Raw genomic sequence first — 23381 nt, 5'->3', positions numbered from 1 at the left:
AGCTGGGAATTTAGTGTGGCTTATTTATTATTATTTATTTTATATATTTATATACACTGCTTAATACCAAAACATGCTAAGCAGTCAACGAAGAGAGGGGACAACAATGAAAGCCAAACAGACAATAAATTCCAAGAAATACAAAACATAGCTACACTTCAGAGAAACCCTTTTAGCCTGGACCTCTGGAAAGTGAGAAGTATGCTCTACCTACCGGTGTTTCTAGTGTCATTCCTCTGGCCAACTACCAAGGATTGGACCACTGCAGCACACTTTACATTTTCTTGCCCTTGAAAGTGTTCAGAAGCTAGCCTAAGACATAGCCAGCTTGTCTGAAGGAACATCTCAACTTGATATGAAATAACCAGGGTGACAGCAGACCATACATACTCCTGCCATATGAGCCCTCTGGGTGTCAGAAACCAATTATGATTAAGGGTCTTCTCAGGAGCAATTCTGAATTTTCTCCCAAGGGAGATTCCTGAATTTCCTCCCAAGGTTCATCACTGTTCATGATTCCACGAAACGGACCAAGACGTTCCCTTGCGTCATCAAAGGTCTTCATAAGGAGCTGGATCTTGTCAGCTGACTCTGCTATTCTGTAATGTTACTATACATTTACAGAAACCTGCAGACAATGTATGGTTAGTTATCCATTACAGGGAGGTCCAGCCTCCTCAGTTCTGCTGTTCTGCAGCTCCCAACTATGTGACCTTCTCCTCTCCTGCCATTTCCCACCCCATACCTTCTCTTCCACCCCAGGCATCTCCCCTCTTCCCAATCTTTTCTTACGCTCACCTGCTTTCACTGGCCAGCTGCCTTCAAGACCCTGCCTCTTACTTTCCTATTCACACAGAGGTAGGGAGAAGTGTTTTTTTATGACTACATTTCTTTTTACTGCTACTATTTTCCACAGAAAGTTTTCCATTTCTATTTTTAAAAAAGTTTAATAAAATTCATTTGGCTCAGGGGGCAAACACCAAATAAAAGTAAAGGTACGGCATATAATAATTTAAATAGCTGTCACAGCACAATTTTGCATTGGCTTGTTTTTATTACCATTTGTCTATTTGGGACATTCTTGAGGAGGAACCCACCCTCCCTATGTACAAATGAATGCCCCAATTCCACCATTCCTACAAGGGCTATCTGCTTATTGGCAACATCGAAACGATCACCAACAGTACAAAGGTGTCTCACGATTGGTCAGCATCACATGGTTAATAAGACTGGTATGGAACTTTCAGCCTGAGAAGAATACACTGTTCTGCACTAAAACCCCTGTCACTTTTTCTTGAAAACAATGCTTCTTAAGTTATTTGCTTCCCATCACCAGCCTGCCCCCCCCCGGGGGGGTCAGCTGCCTAGACCAAACTTGGCCCTCCAGCTGTTTTGGGACTACAATTCCCATCATCCCTGATCACTGGTCCTGTTAGCTAGGGATGATGGGAGTTGTAGTCCCAAAACAGCTGGAGGGCAAAGTTTGGCCATGCCTGGCCTAGACCATCTTTTATCACATGCACAAGCTGGAGATCACACAACCAGTTTATGACACAGCGCTCATTCAAGCAACTGGTTCTGTCATGCGAATGAAGGAGGAAGTGTTTACTTAAGACTACAACAGCCCAGCAAGTCATTCTCCATAGCAACAGTATTGCATAGTTAAAAGCTTGACTAAATCTGGCTTTTTTTGCTGACATTTTCGCATTACCCATCAGGCAGTATCTGCTTGCTGCCTAAGAAAACCTTGTATCTATGCACTTGCCAGGTAGCCAAACCCGGAATTGCACTCAGGAAAGCGACCTGATGGGAGGCCGGACTGACCGCTTCTGTGTGCAATATAAAAGGGAGGGCGACTATCAAAAAGATAAACCTCCTCCAGCATAGAAATGCACCAGGCTGCTACAGGAGATCCCCACCACTGCAGGACAGTAAAACCTTTACAGGCTAGAAACTTTTGCTGTCTTTACAAGGCTGGTGGTCATTGCTGATGGACAGCTTTATTCTTCCTTTTTATTTTTACTTGCGGCTGAACACTCCCAAAAAGTGTAGCTCAGCTCTCATTGTGACTCTGGTGCAAGAAAAAAGATGCAGAAGTATTCATATCCCAGCAAGTAACTCAAGACGGTGTACACAGTTGTCCCCACCCCCAGTTTATGCGCACAACAACCCTGAGAGGTAGGTTAGGCCGAGAGGCAGTGCCTGGCCCAAGGTCACCCAGAGAGCTTCAAGGCAAAGTAAAGCATTTGAACCCTAGTCTTCTAGCCCCTAATCCAACACTCTGATCAATACACCACACTGGCTAGTGCTAGCTTAGGAGGTTTAGTTTGGTCAGAATCAAGTATATGCTTCCAGAGTTAACATGACTTCTGGTATATGGGGCACCATAGCCGTTAGATGGCTGTGAAAATTTGTGTCCCGGGCTTTTTAGACTCTTCTACCCATGTACTGGGATGCGTGTGGCGCTGTGGGTTAAACCACAGAGCCTAGGACTTGCCGATCAGAAGGTCGGTGGTTCGAATCCCCGCGATGTTGCTCGATCCCTGCTCCTGCCCACCTAGCAGTTTGAAAGCACGTCAAGTGTAAGTAGATAAATAGGTACCGCTCTGACGGGAAGGTAAACAGCGTTTCCGTGCGCTGCTCTGGTTCGCCAGAAGCGGCTTAGTCATGCTGGCCACATGACCCGGAAGCTGTACGCCGGCTCCCTCGGCCAATAAAGCAAGATGAGCGGCGCAACCCCAGAGTCGGCCACAACTGGACCTAATGGTCAGGGGTCCCTTTACCTTTACCCATGTACTATCTGAAACCAAAGGGGAGGGAGGCAGATGGGGTGAAGGAGAAGGACAATTATTTTTTGTTATTTTTTGGGGGGGGAGAGATGCAGCAGTATATTCTGTTCAAGCTTTAAGCTGTGCTGTTACTATGGAGAAGGGAAGGGAATCTGCCTGCCTGTAAAAGTCTCCAAGTTCAATGGCCTATAATAATTTTAAGCCTACACATTTCCACTTAATAGCCTGGCTCTGCACATTTATGACCTGGATCATTAGCTAAAGCCAAGCGGTGCCTCGGTGATCAGGCAGGCTTCAGGTGTTCAAGCAACACAGCCCCCTACATCCCTTTGTCCTCCTGCCAGCCCTAAGGGAGCCCCGCCCATCAGCACCAGCGCAGCTGCCTCAATCAGCTGTTTGAGAAATTAAGACTTTATCCCAAGTGGGTCCTGGCTCCACTTTTAAGGGGTGAGCAATATCGCAGCCAGAACACAGAAGTCAGTTCTAAAACCAACCAATTGCACTCAGTGTTGGAAACTCAAGATATACAGTGGTACCTCGGGTTAAGTACTTAATTCGTTCCGGAGGTCCGTTCTTAACCTGAAACTGTTCTTAACCTGAAGCACCACTTTAGCTAATGGGGCCTCCTGCTGCCGCTGCGCAGCCAGAGCACGATTTCTGTTCTCATCCTGAAGCAAAGTTCTTAACCTGAGGTACTATTTCTGGGTTAGCGGAGTCTGTAATCTGAAGCGTATGTAACCTGAAGCATATGTAACCCGAGGTACCACTGTATAAGCTAACCACCAAATGGCACCTTAAACCTAAATTACGGTCGCCACAGCAGAACGCCTAGGCGCCATTTCCCCCCCAGTGAAATTTGTTGTTGCTATTGCTATTCATTTCATTAACACTCTGTATTTTAAAGACAAGACCTTAATGCGGTTTACAGCACATTAAAATATCAAATACAACAATCCAGAATAAAACCAATTCAAGGGAAAGATTTCAGATCCTTCTCTAAGTGACACGTTGCTTTCCCCATATTTATTTAGCTACTTGATTTATAGAGCTGCCACACAGCAGAAGGACTCTAGGAAGCCAGTGTGCTATAGTGATGAGAGTGTCAGACTAGGACCTGGGAGATCAAGGTTCAAATCCCCACTGGGTGACCTTGGAGACACTCACAGCCTCCTAACCTACCTCATTGTCAGGATTAACAAAGGAGGGGAGTGAACCAGTACTCCTTAGAGAAAAAGGTGGGATATAAATGCAATAAATGAACTCTTCTGCTTACCTGCTTAAGAAAGCTGGAGAAGCCAACCAGATGGAGACGTCAGTTGCCAATCTGGCATCCAGAGATCTCCACATGGTCGCAAGTGGAACGACGCCTGTTGCAAAACGCACTTGGCTGATTTCTAACACTGATGCCACTTCAAACAGAAGCTTCCATTTTATTCCACAGATGCCATTTATGTATGCATCCAGCACACACTTAAATGGGCCTACAGTTTAGAATGCCCTGAACCCTTTTTTTAAAAAAGTGAATTATTCAGTAAGATACATCCAAGATTTTATATTCACAAGAGGTTTAATTGAGCTGACACACTAGATGTTAACAATATGGAACTGGGCAGATTTCTGTGCCACTCAGATATTCTAATGTCAGGAATTCTCAACAATTCTCAAGGCTTGTGTGTTTTCAACATGAGGCTCAAAGCTTATGTATTTTGGTACGTCCTTTCCCACACTTCCAGGCAAAAGATTGCTATACATATGCCCAATAAAACTTAGGCAGTTCTGAAACCCATTTCTAGGGGTTTGATAGTCCATTGCGGGGGGGGGGGGGAGGGAAAATGTCACTCTGAAATTTGAAGCAGACAATCAGCTCTCTCAAGCTTGTTCATTAGTTTGCAGAAGCATCTCATGCTCTTGCTAATAACAAAGTTAACATATTAGGGAGGTCTCTTCCTCCTCCTGTTCACTGAAAGGTTCAGAGTGTAGAACGGGAACAAAGAATGAGCAATCAAAAGCCACCCAATAGAACCATGTGCAGACAGGGTGAGAATATAGCAGGTAAAAAGGCAAATGCTGTATCATACTGAGGAATCAATTTAGGATATTGCATTCTACCTAAATAGGAGCTGACCAGTGCTTCCCCTTTCAGCACAGTCTGCTGCAGTTCTTCTGGCCCACCCAACATAAGGGCCCAGTAGACATGTCACTTTAAACCACTGTTAAGTTTAGCTATGCTTTAAAGGTACACACACAGCTATGGGTTAAAGTGGGGGGGGGGACTTTGGTGCTACAGATGTTGCTGAACTGAAACTCCCCCCAGTCCAGCAAGCATGGTCAATGTCCAGGGATGATGCAAACTGTAGCTCTGCAACATCTGGAGAGCCAAGGGTTCCTCTCAATATACCTGGCTGAAAGGGGCACACAAGTGAGGCTGCTGTCTAAAGCAGGGTGGTCTAACATGCTGCCCAGGGGCCACATGTGGCCCTTGGTGCCTTTTTGGGCGGCCCTCAGAAACATTTGGCACTGGGATTTGGGAAGAAGGTAGGAGGACTCTTAACAGGGTCCTAGAGTCCTCCCACCTCCTTCCCAAAGTCTAGTTAGCACTTCCCCAGCTTTGGGGAGAAAGTGGGAGGACTCTAGGACCCTGCCTTCCAAATGCCTGGTGCTTGGGGCATCCAATTTTGGCCTTACTCCTCCCCTCACAAGACGAGGCCCACAGGTTCCATGTTGAAGGACTCTTGCGGCCTACTTGGTATTGAGATTTTGGGCCATCGTGGTCTAGAGGTATGACCAATTACTGAAGTATCAAGACACCAAAGGCCAGAAAGCTTTGTGATCTGCAGAACCAGGGCTACATAGCTGGAGGGAAGCTAAATTCCATATTTGTTCAGCATTCATTTCAACAGAGTGACATCAGTAGGTTAGACACGACAGTGCAGCCTACAGAATGTCACGCAAACTATGAAAACATTAAAGATGCCTGCAGGACAACGGAGCATTTCAGCACAGCTAAAGCATGAAATGTTAAAAAGGAACAATGCTACCAAGTGGATAAAATGTATCGCTAGACCAGGCCAGTCACTGTTGCTGTTGGTTGCCTTCATTCCTCAAAAACCCAAACCTGCCATCTTCCTGCATTAAATAATTAACCCACTGCCATTTTTAGAAACCACATAAAGTCAAGCTGACTTTGCAACTATTTCCCCCCCTCTTCATCTACACAAAAACCTTTCCCTCAAATTACCCAGCAACAGATGACCTAAAAGGCCTCCCTATATAAACCTGCCCAGGTGCTGAGATCCTCAGTTGAGCACCTTTTCTCGGTCCCATCAACATCAGAGGCATGGTTAGGGGTGACACAGGAAAGAGCCTTTTCTGTGGCTGCTCTTGGTATTATCAAATTCCCTCCCAAGAGAAGTCAGACTGGCTCCCTCTTTGCTATCCTTCCACTGGCAGACTAAAACCTTCCTGCTCAGACAGGCCTTTGGAAACTGAGAAGCAGACAGGGCTGACCACTGGGGGCTGCTGTCAGAGCAAATTGCTTGTCTCTGATGTATTCTAATTACTGCTTTTAGCTAGTTTGTTATTACTTTGCATTTTATCATGTTTTTAAATGTTGCAAGCTGTCCTGAATCCCAACTTGGAATAATAATAATAATAATAATAATAATAATAATAATAATAATAATGGCATCTTTGGGCAGGGTAGAAGACTTCTTGTTCACAATCACTGCTTCATCCATACAATCTACTTACTGGTTACTCTTAAGAGGGAAGTGATCCTATAATGTGTTCCTACTACCCAGGGCCTCAACTGACTTCTCAACACAGAAAGAAAGTTCTGAAGGTTTTCCATCTCAGAGAACTTTCATCTTCATAGACGATCCCATTCTGGCAAGAATGAAACACTGGCTGGCGGCCAAGGCTGGCCACTCCCCGTGGCGTTTTGCTTCCTGACCTAACGGACTGGTAGCCGCAAAGGGCAGCTTTCTGATCTATCTTTGTAGAGCTGCAGCGCTCTCGGCGTATGGGTGCATTAAAGGTCACTTGTAACATCACACTTTGCCCTAATGCTATTATTACATTTTGGACACTTGGCCACAGAGAAACATTCGAAAAAGGTTTCCTCGTACTTCTCATCCCAAAGGATGAGTATCGCTTGTTAGCACTTTCTCCCAAACGCTGGAAATATGGGAGCACCTTTAGGTGATCTGACTAGCCACTAATATTGGTTAAGATTTACGGCAACATTTCAGGTGCTGTTTTACTGGGTTTGTTCTAGGGATTTGTCCTAAGGTATATAGGGCAATATAAAAATTCAATAAATAATAGTAATAATTTTTGTATGGCTTTTACTGCACTGCAATGGTTCTCTTCTCCTCCCTGATTTTAAAATAGGCTTTTAAGGTTTTAAATCTTTATAAATCTCTATACACTTGGTGAAGCAAGCAACTAATACACTGAAACAACAGCTTTGAACGTAGGAGGCTGAATCAAGATGTGGTACTAGTATTGAGGTCAATGAAACCTGTTAAGATTTTATCTCATTGTGGTATAAAGCAATGCTTTTCAAACTATCCAATGTGGTGGACCAGCAATACCCACCCATACCCCAGGGACTGGTACCATATTTGGTTCCTGAAACATGCCACCCAATCTGGGTTGTGGTGGAGCTGCCCTGGACCAGCAGCCCAATGCCTTGAAGACCAGCACCAGTCTGTGGACCACTGGTTTAAAGGACACTGACATTTAATGCGTACAAAAAAACAACAACTCTGCAAAACTAGCAGTGACTGCATTTCCTTATTTCAGAGGCAGAGATACTAAAAAAATGAAGGCCCCTGGTCTTTAATTAACCCTGCACTTTTGAATGAAATCTGAATAAATTCCATAAATTATCCAGCTAGAGCACATCAAAGCTAGATGTCACACCTAGGCATGGTGCAGTTCTTTTTAACTAGGAGCTGGGAAGACTTCCAGCTCTAGAGGGACTGCAAGGAGTCAGGGTGGGGCGAGGCTTTATCTCCATTACAACTAATGGATATTGATCTAGGCATCCTGCAATAGGCAGCTGTATGGCAGGCCATGGGAGTCGATCCTGAAGCAGAACTGCTGATGCATCCACATCAAACATGCTTTCAACATATCATGCCTCTAAATTTTAGATTCTAAAACTTGGGGGATTTTTCTTGAGGTTGGGGGTGGGCAACCTTCTCAGTTTAAAGGCTCTTGCACAAACCACCCTTTCATTCCAGTTGTAAAACAGCTATCACCTTTTATACTCAAAGCAAATCAGAATCTTGCAAGCAATGGCAGGCCCCCAACCTTTAACGACAACAACGATTTATTCCCCACCCCCCTCTACCTAAGGCCCCAGGGTGGGTTGCAACAATTAAAACACAGAATGTTATAAACAGTTTAAAGCAACTTGCAATCACAGAAATAAGGTGGGTCCCAAATAAACACATCTCAAGCGTCAAAGGCAAGGCTGAAGAGGTACTTTTAACCAGCACTTGCCAAGTGTGCTAAGGGACAAACTAAACTGTATTAACCTTAAATGCAGGCCCTGGTATCTTTTAGACTAGCAAGTGTGCCAATTGCTAGCTTAAGGAAATTCTGCCAATGGCACTGTCTGGGCAGGAGAATGTATGCTGTGGTCCTTCCATTTTAGCAGAGGACAATTCGTGGCAGCGAATATTAACCCAACTGCCTTAATATTTGACCAGCCAGCAGATGCAGCAAAGTCTTGAAGAGGGGGTCATGCTTCTGAGCTCTTCCATCCGGACAGTACATACACACTACCCAGCAAATTAATGCTTCGGCAGATTCATGGGAGATAAAGCTATCGAGAGCTACCAGTCCTGATCACTGTATGCTACCTTCAGGGAACAGAGGCAGCATGCATCTGAATGCCCACTGCTGGGCATTCAGCAGTGAAAAAAGTGCTGTTGTGCTCAGCTCCTGCTTGTGGCCTTCCTTTGGTTGACCACTGTACGAAGCACGGCATTGGATTAGATGGGCTTTGGTCTGGTCCAACATGGCTCTTCTTACATTCAGGTAAAAGAGGACACACGCCAGCAGCATGATTTTGTGCACTGTCTTCAATAAGCCATAGTTGCCCATGTTGACAAGTTGTCTTAGAAAGTAACCACAAACTACAATCAGGATATAGTCTAAAGCAGGCATAGGCAAACTCCAGCCTTCCAGGTGTTTGGGACTACAATTCCCATCATCCCTGACCACTTGTCCTCTTAGCTAGGGATGGTGGGAATTGCAGTGCCAAACATCTGGAGGACCAGAGTTTGCCTATGCCTGGTCTAAAGGCTCAGACTATTAGGCTGTGGGTGCATTTAACTGTAGCAGTGGAGAAGCAATTTTGGGGAGATGTTAGAAGAGACCTAATAATGAATGCCTACTGCAAAAAAGTGAATGGTTAACTACGGTATAGATGGCAATAAAGACAATTAAGTGCATTAGTTGCGAAAGCAGAAGTGAATGAGGACCTAAAATCCACTGTCCATTCCAACAGGAGAGGTGTCAATCCAAATTCAATCACTACATTTCTGCATTACCTTGGACAAATGCCATTTGTACACTCTCTGCTACCACCTGGGTGCACTGCAGCTTCTACTCTTATGCGTGACATCATTGAGTTGCTACGGAAATGAGTGCGAGGTCATAAGTCTCCCACACAGCTGGAAGTGGGGTAGAGGGAAATAGTGTTGCACAGTGGCAAAAGGAGATGGAGAAAAATATCAAGCGTTAACTCAGCCCCGGTCCATTAAGGTGGGCTTTAAATTTTCTTTTCTGAGTAGAGCAGGCCAGATCTTTGTGTTGGCCCTAGGAGGAAGCAGTGAGCAAAGATTTCCCAAAAAACCCCAACCCAGATACTAACACAGCTGGACTCGAAGTGCTGTAACATCCCAAGCTACTGTTTTAGAAGAGATTAGCATTTCTACTTCTTTACACAGATTTATTTGCTAAGGTACATTTAAGGCAATTACAGCAATAAAGCAACAGAAATAGAGGGTTGCTGAAAGTATCAGTCTTCAGGTAGTCATAAAATGAAATGCACAGATCTTAAAATACAGAGTTTTACCCCTTGCATTCAGTGAGATTACTCTGTAAGCACTGACTGACATCAAATCATCCTGCAGAGAGGGATGCTCAAATATTAACACAGCACTACCGTGCCACTAGGCTGATTCCCCACCCTAATTATGCTGCTAGCTGCATCTTCTTCTGCTCCTAGCTAAGCTTCAGCAGTTTCACATGCTTGACAAACGAACGGTTACGACAAAATGGTGCAATCAGGGAGAGAGAGCAGCATCCCAGGCAAGACTGCGACAATTCTGGATCAGTATTCACTATTCATCAGAGACAGAGGCCACGCTGGCTTCTCTTAAAGGCTCAGACCTGACTAACAAGACAAATATAAAGAACCGTTCTCCTCTTTAAAGCAACCCCTCCCTCCCTCTCTCCACCCAGTCTAGCCTCTCTGCAATATGACAAATGCAGAATCTTCTGGAATGACTTGATACTGCCTCCTACGATCGCTTTGTTTGCAAGATCACATCAAAGATTTCTCTCTTTTCCCCCCTTTTACTTATTGAACACTCAAAGAGGCCACCTGTATTTTTTTTAAAAAAATACCCTAGTTGCACAATTTAAGAACTGTTCCATTTACAGCTGTCGTTTTAAAACATAAAAATTAACAGCACGTCATCCTATCTTAAGCCCCTTTTTGAAAAGCTAACCTAGATAAATACTAAGATTGCTAGAGATTGAAGTCACCAGTCTTTCCGAATTGCACGCCTTTCTCTCACCTGAGAGAATAATGTATAATAGTGGACGGGGTGAGGGGAGAGAGAAATAACCCTAGGGAAAGATTTGCCTACTGGGTAACCTACATATCTGATTTGAGCTTTCTCCCTGTAATACCATAACACCCTGCAAAAGTGTGTTAAGATAGGGTGGAAGCCTTGCAGATCATTTACATCCCCCCAAAATGTAATCTTAAGGCCAGCTCTTTGCAATGAAGTCAGTTCCTTGCCCTGTCATGAGGCAGATTAAGAGAGGGCATGGTAGGTGATTGTGGGTGGGGTTGGTTGGGGGGGGTAGGGAGGGCACAGCAGATGAATTCATGGGAAAGGCACCGCCCAAGCACCAGGGAGGGAGAGATAAAGAGGGGGCAGAGGACACAGCACAGGTTACACTCTGTCCTTCACTTTTTCCTCCAACAGGGTGAAACAAGAGGGGACCCATATATAAATTGCACTGTCATCGCCACCACCCCACTTCTCTCCCTCAAAGCAGAAGAGAAACCATTTTTAACTAGGCCCAATGATAAGGCAGAAAAGAGGACACCCTCTTTACTTCGTCCAAAGAGGATGGCGCCTAATCTTACAAAGCAACCCCCCCCATCAGACCTGAAATAGAAGCACATGCCTTTTGGTGTGTAAGGTGCCTCTGAAACACTGAAGGTACTCCAGGGGAAGAGGGGATTTGAGAGCACCTTAAGCCCAGAGCAGCATTTGGAAAAAAGCCACCCAAGGGGGTCAAAATGGTACCTGGACATTTCAATGGGGGGCACTATGCCCTAAGGGATAAATGAGAAATCTGGGGAAGCAGGGACCAAGCAAAGTGTAAGATGTTAAGAGAGGATGCATAGGGTGGCCAAGCATTTTCAGGGACAGACTGACATGGAAAAGGACAGGAAAGAGCATCCCTGTAAAAAGGGGGGAATTGCAACTTTAGGGAGGAGCATCTCCAGGAGGGGAGGGGGAGCATCATGTTCCCTTCCCATTACACTTACTCAGGGAGGGGCATCTATTCCAGGAATGCTGCTTTTATTGTTTAAGGCACCTTTTGAAGCTGCATTTCCCTACCAAAATATGAATGCAGGCAGCATGTATGGATATCTGTGTGTGTGAGGTCCAGTGGTGATGGTTAAAGATGACACTGACCCCAAGCAGGGGAATTATCCTTTGGGCACATGGGGAAGAGAGAGCAAATCTCTTTTTGCTCTAGGCATGGTGGAGCAGGAGAAGAGTTCAGGGCTTGGCTCTGCAAGGCCATTTCTACCTCCCAGGGGAAATGCTTGCAAGGTGGGGTGGAGAATGGGAGTGACAAGAGAAGAAGAAACCTCCTTACTCACTCCCCAAAGCATTTTCTGTACGGGGCAAGGAAAGGGATGGACAAGAAGGACCTCTGTGTGTGTGTGTGTGTGTGTGTGTGTGTACACACACACACACACACACACACACACAGAGAGTAATGCCTCCATAGAGAGCCAGTTGCAGCACCTGCCCCCCCTTTCAAAATGAAGAGAATTCATCAATGGCATTTCCTCTAGCCATCATTTAATTTGGGATGGAGCAGACAGAAAATCTAAATACATTCTAAAATTGGGAGGGGGGATTTTCTGTGGAAACATTCCCCCCACCCTTTAATTTCTTCCCTTTGCCCTTTGTATGAATTATTTCTCCCACCCTCAAGACAGAGAAAAAGAGACCCCTGCTTACCACCACCACCACAAATCAAAGCATTTATGCTTTTGAAGCATGCGGATTAAATAAGTGCATTGGTCCCCTACTCAAAAATAAACACATTTTCTGTGCAAGAAATAATACATAGCATACACTCTCCTCAGAGAACATGTCCATTTCTCTCTCTCCCCCCCCCCCAGCTTTCTTTTTTTGCCAATATGTTGATCTCCCCCTCCCAATAAATTAATATGAGTCCATTTCTCCCATTTCTCTTAATAATGAAAAACCCTGTCAATTGCCACCACCGCTCTCCCCATCCAATAAATGAATATATGGTGTGAGGAAGACAAAATTATCTCACCCTACCAAAAATGCCCCCTCCCTGTGTCAAAAGAAAGAAAAGGCACGTTATCCTCCTTCAGTCACTGAACAAATCTGGGGAACGGTTGCAAATTCTCTCACTTACCTCCAATAATATCCACCAGAAGCAATATATTCTACACGTTAACGTAATTTATTTTAATTTACAATGATAATCAATACTGTATGTTAACATTTTGATTTAATATATTTATGCACATTAAGGAGGGGTGAATTATCTGACCCACTAAATGAAGAATACTAACCAGCAGACTCATCCTACTCCCCTCCACTAATAAAAAATAAAAAATGGAAAATTGGGGTGGGGAGCTGGGAATCCCCCCTTTTAAGAATATCTCCCAGAAATTTCACCCCAGAGGGAAAAAAATCTCAACCCCCCCCTTCTCTCAATAAAAAAGGGTGGCACACCCCCCCCCCGCAACAAAGGAGGCAGACGGGAGGGAGGGGAAAGGGGGAAAGGAGGAGGGAAGGCCCTTCTGCGGCGGCGGCGGCCGCGGCGGCAGCAGCAGCGGAGGAAACCGGGAGGAGGAGGGAGGAGGAGAGACTCACGTTCTTCATGGCAGCCGCCATGTCGTCGTATCTCTCGGCTTGCTCAGCCAGCCGGGCTTTCTGCACCAGCTGCTCGCGGTCCACCATCTTTCTTCTTCTTTTTAATTCTTGGCTTGGACTTTTATCAAAATAACAGTAGTAATAATGGCAGCAAAGTTATCTCTCGTTTATCCCGACCGCGCGCTGAAGGTGAGAGAGAAACGCAAAAACAAAACAGGAGGAGGAACGGGAGAGAGAGAGAGGAAAGAGGGAAAGGTGGCAATGGAACGAGAGGCAGGCGCGCGCGCCAATCAGGGCCGGCCGAACGCTGGGCGCGCGCGAAGCAGGCAAGCAGGCGGTTAAGCTGCTTGCTGCTGCTGCTGCTCCTCCCGCCACTGTTCCCTGAGCGCGAGACGGACTTTCGCTTCTTTCCCCCCTCTCGCTCGCGCCGCTACTGCTCTCGCTCTCTCGCACGGCAACAACAGCGGGCTGTAGTAGCTGCGGCGCCTGCACCCGGGCGGCGTGCGCATGCGCCCCTATTTCTCCTCTCCCGTCTCCCCTCCTCTGAGGGATCCTCCCGCAGCACGTAGACTCCGCCTCCCCCTCTCCCCACCAGAGCCCCTATTGGAGCCGCGCGCTCCTCCCGCCCGCCCTTTTTTCCTTTGCCTTCTAAAGGAAAAGAAAGAGGCGCCAAACCGCCGCGCGGTTCTCTTTCCCTCCTCGCTCACACCCCCACCGCCTCACAAAGACCATCCCACCGCCTACGCGAAGGGCACCATGGGAGTTGTAGTTTGCTCTCTGTCCTGGGGTGTGAAAGCACGCTTTGAGTCTGAGGGAAAGCCCTCTGAGAGGGAGCCTCCATATCCCATAAAGCAACGCGTGCCTCGCTCTTAGTACGAAAATTTGTATTTATGCGTATATAAATATCTATACTGTATTGTCTTTATACGTACATATACATATACCTGCACATTCATACAGTTTTGTGTTCATATATGTACAGACACACAATGTGTGTGTGTGTGACGTATAACTTAACATCAGTGCAGTTCATGTATTCATCATGTCGATGCAAATATTAAACATGTCGTTAGTATCCGAATTAAATCAAATCATATTAAATTGATTATAGTACAAAATACTGGTCCTGTCACAGTAACCTAATTATTTTAAATTCATTATAACCTTCCCTCTGCTTCTTCCAATGAAGCTCAGTTTTGTCCTCACAATAGCCCACTGTGGCAAGTTAGGCTGATACAGAATGTCCACCCAAAGCCACTCATTGGGTATCATTCAAACACTAATCTCTCCTGCCTTAAGTCACATCCATACTGCATACTCAAAACACATGGAAATCGTTATTTCAATTATATTTATTAAGTTTTCAAATATACAAGAACAAAAAGAACAATATATCCCCGCCCCCAAAAAAACCACCCTCTGCAAGTATCTTCCCAACACGGGATCATTGATAAATCATAATACAGACATTTCAGCGGAAAGAAGAAAAGAGAAGTAATAGGACAAAGTCCATTTCTGAAGAAGACAAAGCCTCATCCAATCCAAACCCTGTTTTCCATATCTGGCATGTATTTTTGTACATCCGATGTATGGAAATCATATTTAAAAGCACTTTTAGAGAGAATCCCAGAAGTATAGTATGCCCCTCACAAAGCTGCAATTCCCAGCACCCATTACAATCTACAGTTCCCAGGATTCTTATGGGGAAGCCATGCAATTTAAATGCATGGTGTGAATGTGATCCTAGTCTTACCCAACCTGTAAGCAGGACCAAATTGCAACAGCACTCTCCACACTTGTGATTCCCAGCAACATGCATTCAGAGACAAATAATATAGCCAATGTCCTATCTCCCAAAATACCCAGATACGGTATATAAGTACAGTACAAGCAAAAACCCATCGTCCGGCAGAACAAGACTCAAGTGAAAGAGAAAGACAAGTGGATCTTCTAGAGTTACAAATCAATATACAAGAACATAAAATAATGTGGAAATAGCTGTATATGGAACCAACAACAAAATGCTGCAGTGTTGAGTCCTTCTGTGCAAGCCTTACACCATTGTGCCCCTCTTATATATGATTATTAAAATAGTTGCTTTCCTACATGACATTTTTCAACAAGGAGACAAGAAATGTGAAGTCTCATGCACAAGCATGAGGTGGACAAAAGGCAGAACCTCTTTGAGTATAAGGACTCTCCTCACATGCCTCCAAGCCTTTCCAGAAATTAAGTTCTCCCCCCACCCTTGCAAAAAGCCCTATAGTCAAGCGATGACAAACCTTGTGCTTCAGCACTGGAGGGAGCACCCTGCAAGCAGCCTTCAAAGAACTGAATTGGACGAAGCTCAAAATATTCAGGAACTGGAAAGATTATTTCTCAACAAGAGAGATCACACTCCTGCTAAGTGCCTGCACCACTTTTAAGAAAGGCATGCGTGGACTGCACTGCCATCAAAATGAACACTGGAAATAATCTAATATCTGGGAAATTGGGCCACAGCTCTCTGGTGAAAAGGAATATGCTGAGAACTGCCAAGAAGGGCCTTCTTGGTAGTGGCGCCCTTCCTGCCCACCTGAAAATTCAAACCCTGGAGGTCTGGCACCCTAATTAAGGTGCAGGATCCAGCCATAAGTCCATGCAACAGACATGTGGAGTCTTCCAGGGCTGCAGTAAGAAGGCTTTGCAGGAAAGGCAAATTCCTTGTTTCATAATACCATAATACATCATTGTGGTCCTATATGGGTCCATTTTTTGGTGAAGTGTATCCCCCCCCCCATGCCACTACAGTTGCTCATAAGCCATGGTTATTGTAAGATCTCTGGAGAGTCAAACCTTTTATAACTGTATTATGAGACACAGGATATACTTTTTTACGAGCAGTTTTAATGATAATGCTTCTTTACACAGTTGTCCATTTTCAAAGCCACCCAAGTTAATTTTCCTCACTTGGATAATCACCTGGTGGCCATGTGATCCTAGATAGAAGAACAATAGCCTGAATGGAGGAGGGGGAGCTGGAAGCAGGCTAGAAGCCGGAGACACAGAGAAATGCTTGCTTCGTGCTGGACTTAGGGGCTCCTCTCGAAACCTAAAGGGGAAGCAAGATCTACGGAGGTGTTAATGCTATGAGCCCCTCCATATATCCTAAAGACGCCACAGTCTCCACTAACCTTCATTTCAAGGGAAGCACATCCTGGAGTTCCTCACTGCTCAGAGCAGGGTTTCCCAAACTTGGGTCACCAACAGTTTTTGGACTACAGTTCCCATCACCCCTGACCACTGGTCCTGCTAGCTAGTGATGATGGGAGGTGTAGTCCAACAACAGCTGGAGACCCAAGTTTGGGAAACCCTGGCGCATTGATTGGGGTGGCGTGTAACAATACTGTTGGCCCAATTTTACAGAACTCCCTTCCAGTTGTGGTCTGACAGCCCCCTCCTTGTTGGACATCTGGAACTTCCTGATTCCCCCCCCCCTAATTCCAGCAAGCATTGATGTCCAATTTCATAAGTTCTAGCTGCTGTTTGTATCCTATCTTTGTAAGCCACTGAGAGGTGATGTCAATTAAGCGGTATATAAACTCTTTAAATAAATAAATTGTCAACGCCGTGTCAGAAAGGCACTCTGAATTGTCCTCCTGCACCATCACGGCGCATGGCGGGAATGCAGGGTCAAACAGGCTGGACATCTGTCTCCACCCGGGTCTCCTGTACAGCTGACTGAACAGTGACAAAGCGGTGTCCCAATTAGATGATCGAGGAAGAGGAGGTGCAGAGGCAGCCAGCAATCGGCCAGCTGCTGGGGTGACAGGATCGCAGGTGGAGACCAGACAGACCGGGTGGGAGATTGTCAGCCCACCTACCTTCAAGGCACGCCCCTACCGCAATCATCCTAGAAATTCAGCCCTGCCAAACCCCAGGGGACGATCGCTGAACTGAGAGTGAAACAGCGCACTTAAGGGAAGCCAAAATAAAAGCCTGCAGAGGATTTAGAGCAGTATGGCATTCACAAGACAGACAAAAGGACAGAAAGCTCCCAGCTAGATGATGCACCCCTCCACATTTAGCAACGCATTTTCAGTGCATAGAATGTGCATGCAAAAACAAATGTTTTCCCTAAAAGATGCATGCAGAATGTGTATTTTACTGGTGGATTTCATTGGGTACAATGGCTGGAACAGCATGTGATGGAAGGGAGAAGGACAGAGCAGACCTATATGACCATGATGGGATACCCCATCTCTAAGTGGGGCTTTGAATCCTGGACCAGGTGTGCGGAACCTCCAGCCCACAGGCAAATTCTGGCCTGCCAACAGGTCCAATTTGGCCCATGAGGCCATTTCCAACCACGCCCACTGTCAACCGACTGAAGTCACTGTGTGAAACTGCAGAATGGTGAGGGGGTTCGATCCTACTGGGTTTTGCATCGGCAGTGCGTTCCCCTCAGGGAATGCACTGGTGAGGCAGACTGGCAGACCCCTGCCCCCCCCCAGCTAACTTTGACAGGTGGGCGGGACAGTGGGTGGTGTTACAATGATGTCCAATGACTGATAGGTGTGTGGCCTCATCAACCTGTCAAATTTGGCCTGTGGGGTGAGGATGGGAAGAATTGGCTCCTTGGGTCCAAGACATTTCCCTACACTAGTGTGATCCTCTAACCAAGATGTACATAAACATGTCATCATACAGTCACCATTGGAGCATTTGTTGTGCTGCATCATTTAATCCTGGATTTGCATGACAACAGGAGTAGGAAAGGAACATGAGCAGAGATGGCAGCCGCTCTATCTATCTATCTATCTATCATCTCCCACCTTTTTCTCCAAGGAACTCAAGGTGGCACACAGGGTTCTCCCCCTCCTCATTTAATCCCCAGAGCAACCTTGCAAGGTAGTCTGCACTGAGTGAGCCAGTCACCCTATGAGCTTCATGACTGAGGGGGGATTTGAACCCTGGTCTCTACCAGGTCCTAGTCTGACACTCTAACCACTATGCCACACTAGCTCAATATATCGCTTTGTGAGCAAAGCAGCAGAAGCAGAGGGAAGGGAGGAGGAGAAGAAGAAGAAACGATGATGATGGTGAGCTACTGGGAGGTACTGAGCTTTGCAGCAGATCCAATATCTTAGAAGCAAAGCAAAAAAGGGAGGGGTAAAATATGAGGGGGGGTGCAGGAGATCTGCATCCCTGCACAAAAGACCTGGTAAGGGGCCCTGAGTCACCCTGAAAGTCAAAAACAGGTCTCTCACCTGCAAGAGATTGCAGGCTCTGCAGGACTAGGGACCCACCACCGTCCTTTTCTGTGTTGTGCATGTTAAACGTCCATCTTCTGGGGCTGCTGGCTGGGGCCTTGCTGCATCCTGGCAGCAGTAGCAAGCAGCAACAAGCAGCAGCAGCAGCAGAGCAATCCTGGTGTATGTGCTTTGGAAAGCCTTGTTTGCAACCCCCGAGACTGCAGTGGAATCGCCAGTCTGCTTTGCAAGTCATACTAATTGAGGACTGCAATGCAAGCCAGCTGTCTCTCCCTCTCTCTCTCTCTGCATTTGCTGCAGTGCAAGAGCTGGAGAGATGGCTGAGGACGGGGGTGTGGAGGTGCATTGTGTAGTGGCCCCAAAAGCACTCGTAGAGATCGGCAGCCAATGAGGAGCGGCTGAGGGAAGTCTGCATGGCTTGCAGAGTAAATCAAAGGCAAGCAGCTCTTCCCAGCCTAAGGAACCATTGACAGGATGTGACATGGAAGAGAGAGAGAGAGAAATGGCCATTTTGCAGTGCCAGTAGTTGAAACCCCTCAATAGCATCTCCCAGTAGGGTCTGTCCTTAATGTCTGAAACCCTGCAGAGCCAATGCCCATCCCAGGCCATCCCTGGTTCTATGCTTTGTCCTCGCCCTCTCCAGCTGAAGGATCTCACATCACAAGACCCAAGGCCCATGAACAGGGGTGGGAAACATGTCCATCTGCTGAGGAACACATTCACTCTGGGGCAGTCTCAGGAGGAGAGAGGGCTCTTGTGCTCAGGTCCTGCTTGTGGGTTTTCCAGAAGGGGCATCTGGCTGGCCACTGTGAGAACAGGATGCTGGACTGGGGGGGGGGCATTGGCCTCATCCAGCACTGGCTCTTCTTATGCTCTGGGCTTCTTATGTTCATGACCATTCCATGCTTCACAGGTGTTTCTGCGTGCCTGATATGTTGGTGAGAAGAAACCAGAAACAGTTTGCCGGCCTTGATTTTAACAAGAGAGGATGTGTCGTTTTGCAATCTTTCTTAAATCACAGAACCATGAGAACACAGCTTTATACTTAAATCATTGGTCCATTTAGCTCAACATGCATTGACTGGCAGCAGCTTCCCAGTGTTTCAGGCAGGGGATATGATGATGATGAGGAGGAGGAGGATATTGTTTATATGCCGCCCATCTGACTGGGTTGCCCCAGCTATTCTGGGCTCCTTCCAGCAAAATATAAAAATGCAATAAAATATCAGACATTATATATATTAAAAAACTTTACAGGGCTGCCTTCAAATGTCTTCTAAAAGTCAAAGAGTTGCTTATCTGTTTGACATCAAATTATCAGCCCTGACCGGAGATGTTGTGCAGGAAGGATTGAACCTGGGACCTTCAGATGCTCTGTCACTGAGCTATGACTCTTCCCCACAAGGACACCTGGCAACCTGGGAGCTGCTTCTGCTGCTCTGTGAATAAGCAGTATGCTGTTGTGGAAAAGAATATCCTTTTAAAAAGCTGAGAATCTGTAACCGTGTACATGGCAGTCTTGCCCACCCTTTGGCAAAAGCTTAGGACCCAGGCAGGATGCTGTCCCAGGTGCTGATGCTGGGGCTGGTCTGCTCCTGCCCCCATTATCTGCTGCTTTCTGCTGGGTCCGTTGCCGCCCCACACCTGAAAGCTGCAGAGCTCCAGAATGCACCCCTAGCTGTGCCCAGACACAGACGAGATGGACTTTCTGTTGAGAACAAGGCACCACGCTGCCACCGCAGGAATTGAGCAGATTTGATCTAACCATTTCTCTTTGGCCCAGATTTCCTGCTGCATTTCATCTCCGGCCTGCTGGCTTGCTGAGAGCAGGGTGTGGGAGAAGCAGGAAGGGGGAGGCGGAGGGAGAGGAATCCCTCCCTGGTGCTGCAATCTCTTCTCCCTTGCATCTCTCTCTCTCTTTCTCTCTGGGATTGTTTCTGCTCCTTGCAAACCCCCCCCTCCTCCTCACAAGCCGCTTGTTCTGCAGATGGATCCGGTGTGGATGAAGCCAGAAAGCACCGGGGCCATAAAGAACAATTAACTGACACATTAGTTTTCATCGGGAGCCAGCAGCTCAGTGCTGCAGTCTGGAGGAGAGGAAAAAAAGATTCCGCAGAATGACTCAGCAAAGAGGGGAGAAGCCCTGAGTCGGCACCGAGAGGGTCAGGATAATCCTGCTGCCCAGACCCATAGCAAGAATGCCAACCTACCGCCCTATTTGCCCTGTGGCTTTTGCAAGCCCTGGGCTTCCCTTGCTGGGACTGTCTTGGTTTTATTTTTTAAAAAGCCTTCCTTGATTTTGGGTTGGGGTATTGTTATTGGGGGGGCGTTATTGGAGGTTTCTACTGCTGTTGCCCTAGTTGTTTGGGCAGTTACAGATTATTATTAACTGATTTTTAACTTGTGTGTGTTGTTTTTTTTTAGATTAGGAGATGTGAGATGTGCCTGGGAAGAGAGGAGCTGGGGAGATGAGGGGTGACCCCAATCACAGTGGCTCTGGGCAGGGGGAGTTATGGGGTGAGGGATGGGTCAGCCTGGGTAAGGGGCACTTGGCACAGGCAGTTAGTGACTGTGCCATGTGCCAGCCCCTCCTCCAACCTGAGAAGTCGCAGCGGTCCTACCAGCCAGCCCTCAGGTCTGTGGCTGATTGCCAGGTCTGCTCAGAGTCAGGCCCACCTCATCCATGATCTGATTGTGGATGAGAAGGCCGATATGAATTGTATCACTGAGACCTGGGTTGGGTGAGCAGAGTGGTCTTGGTCTCACCCAGCTGTGCCCACCTGGGTATTCAGTACAGCATCAGAGCAGACTCAAGAGGAGAGAAAGGGTAGCTGTTGTAACCTATAGAAATTCTCTAGGCTCTCTCCAGTTTGAGGGGAGATCTAGAATGTGCGTTCCTGGACTGGGCAGTTGGGACGGATTAGGGATTTTGTTCGTTTACCACCCGCCTTGCTGCCCAGCAGTCTCCCTGCCCTGAGCTGACAGAGCTGGTTTCGGAGGCAATGTTGTGGACTCCCAGACTGTTGGTTCTGGAGACTTCAATGTCCATGCTAAGGCGACTGGTTCAGGGGCTGTCATGTCGACCATGGGGCTTCCCCAACATGTCATCGGCCCAACACATGTGGCAGATAACACTCCGGACCTTGTTTCCTCAACTGGGCAGGAAGAGGGTGATCTGAAAGTGGAGATAGTGACACCAGTCCCTTGCCAAGCTCAGATCTCTTTCTGTGGAGATTCAGGCTTTCAGCACTTTCCCACCCACTGATATGAGTGGCGCTCCTGTCGAAGCCCTGACCGACCTCTGGAACATCTGAATGGCTCAGGACATTGACACGATCGCAGCTGAGCTCCCTCTCCTGCTTTGTGGAGCCCTATTGGCCCCCTGGCATGCTCCAAAGTTTAGGGTGAGGAAACAAACTGGGAGACGGCTCCGACACGAGTGGAGGAAAACTCCGGTCGAATGCAATCGAACACTGGTGAGGGCTCAACATTGGGCCTACCTAGTGGCAGTGAAGGCAGCAAAGAAGGCATACTTTCCTGCCTCCATTGCATCCTCATTGTGCTGCCCAGCAGAAATTTTCTGTGTACAGTGGTACCTCGGGTTAAGTACTTAATTCGTTCCGGAGGTCCATACTTAACGTGAAACTGTTCTTAACCTGAAGCACCACTTTAGCTAATGGGGCCTCCTGCTGCTGCCGCACCACCGGAGCATGATTTCTGATCTCATCCTGAAGCAAAGTTCTTAACCTGAAGCACTATTTCTGGGTTAGCAGAGTCTGTAACCTGAAGCGTATGTAACCCGAGGTACCACTGTAGTGCAGGGCCTTTTGCAGGCTGGCCCGAAGGAGGTAACAGAACCGACAGCAGCTCACTGTGACAGGTATTTGAGCCTCCAGATGTTTCTGGCTCTGGCTCTTAGAACCAGAAGGGGTATGAAGAGGACAGAGCAAAAACAGACAAGGCGTCGTAATCTCAGATCGATTGGGAAGGACCTGGGGGGCGAGGAGACTCGGGGAGCTGTGGGAAGGCAGGGATCTTCAAGTCCTCGCAACTGCCTCATCGGGGCAAGATCCACTGGGGAGAACTGCTCACTAGGCCTGGCCTCCTGAGCGTTTTTGTTTCTTTGAATAAAGAGAGCTAACTTCGCTGACACTGTGTGAGTCATTTCTGACCTGCTCCTGACATCTGCCCTGACACAGCTGTTCCAAAAGGATTTTTTTTTAATAAGGGGGGGGGGAATATGGGTGGGTGCCAAATTTTGTCCTCACTCAAGGCACCTTTATTGCCAAAATCTGCCTCTGCTCTGATGATGTGGACCACAGTTCAAGAAAGCTTTTGCCAGAGGGAGGGAACCTGAGGCCCAGGGTATGAATTGTGACCTTCCAGGTCTCTCGGTCTGGTCCCTAGGGAGCCTTCAAAAGCCACACCCCACACTTTGCCCCCTCAAGTGTTTTGATCTAACTGGAACAGGTCCTTAAATTCCATTATGCATTTTGCAGGCTCAGATGAAGGATAGGGTGCTTGTAGAAACTAGCTTCCTGTGCAAAGGTAATGTTTACATGCATTGCTCCGCCCACATTTTCATCTGGCCCCGTCCACCACCGGCATGCGGCCCCCAGGAGGTTTCTCCAGATGGTAATGTGGCCCTTGGGCTTCGAAAAGGTGAGTCCTCAGAAACGCCACACAACTTTCTGTCTTGTTTTGTTTTCCGATTTAGACAACCTTAGAAAAGCCATCTATTGAAGCGGGCGTTTCATGTTTACAGGCCTGTGGTTTTTAATATTGTGCTAGTCGAACGTCACTGTTTTATGGCATAATTGTTTCATGAGTTTAATTGCCATTTTGCTCATTAGGTTTTGTTTTGTGTTCTTTCAGGAGGCATTGTTTTAATTGGTTGATATGATTTCCAATGTCTGCAAGGTGCTCTC

At 46.9% G+C, this 23381-nt stretch overlaps 1 protein-coding gene across 1 annotated transcript in view; it reads right to left on the bottom strand.

Annotated features, from left to right (window-relative positions):
• YWHAG (tyrosine 3-monooxygenase/tryptophan 5-monooxygenase activation protein gamma) overlaps nucleotides 1–13738 on the bottom strand; it is a 28683-nt gene extending 14945 nt beyond the window's left edge. Inside the window, exon 1 of the mRNA XM_053367816.1 lies at nucleotides 13202–13738. Coding sequence (XP_053223791.1) covers nucleotides 13202–13288 — 87 coding nt within the window. The 5' untranslated portion in view covers nucleotides 13289–13738. The remainder of the gene's footprint in view (nucleotides 1–13201) is intronic.
• Between the last annotated feature and the right edge of the window lie 9643 nt (nucleotides 13739–23381).

This window comes from Podarcis raffonei, chromosome 15 (assembly GCF_027172205.1).
Source record: "Podarcis raffonei isolate rPodRaf1 chromosome 15, rPodRaf1.pri, whole genome shotgun sequence".
Taxonomy (NCBI): Eukaryota; Metazoa; Chordata; class Lepidosauria; order Squamata; family Lacertidae; genus Podarcis; species Podarcis raffonei.
The sequence above is the reverse complement of the archived record's forward strand: the minus strand, read 5'-3'. Positions and strand labels throughout refer to the sequence as shown.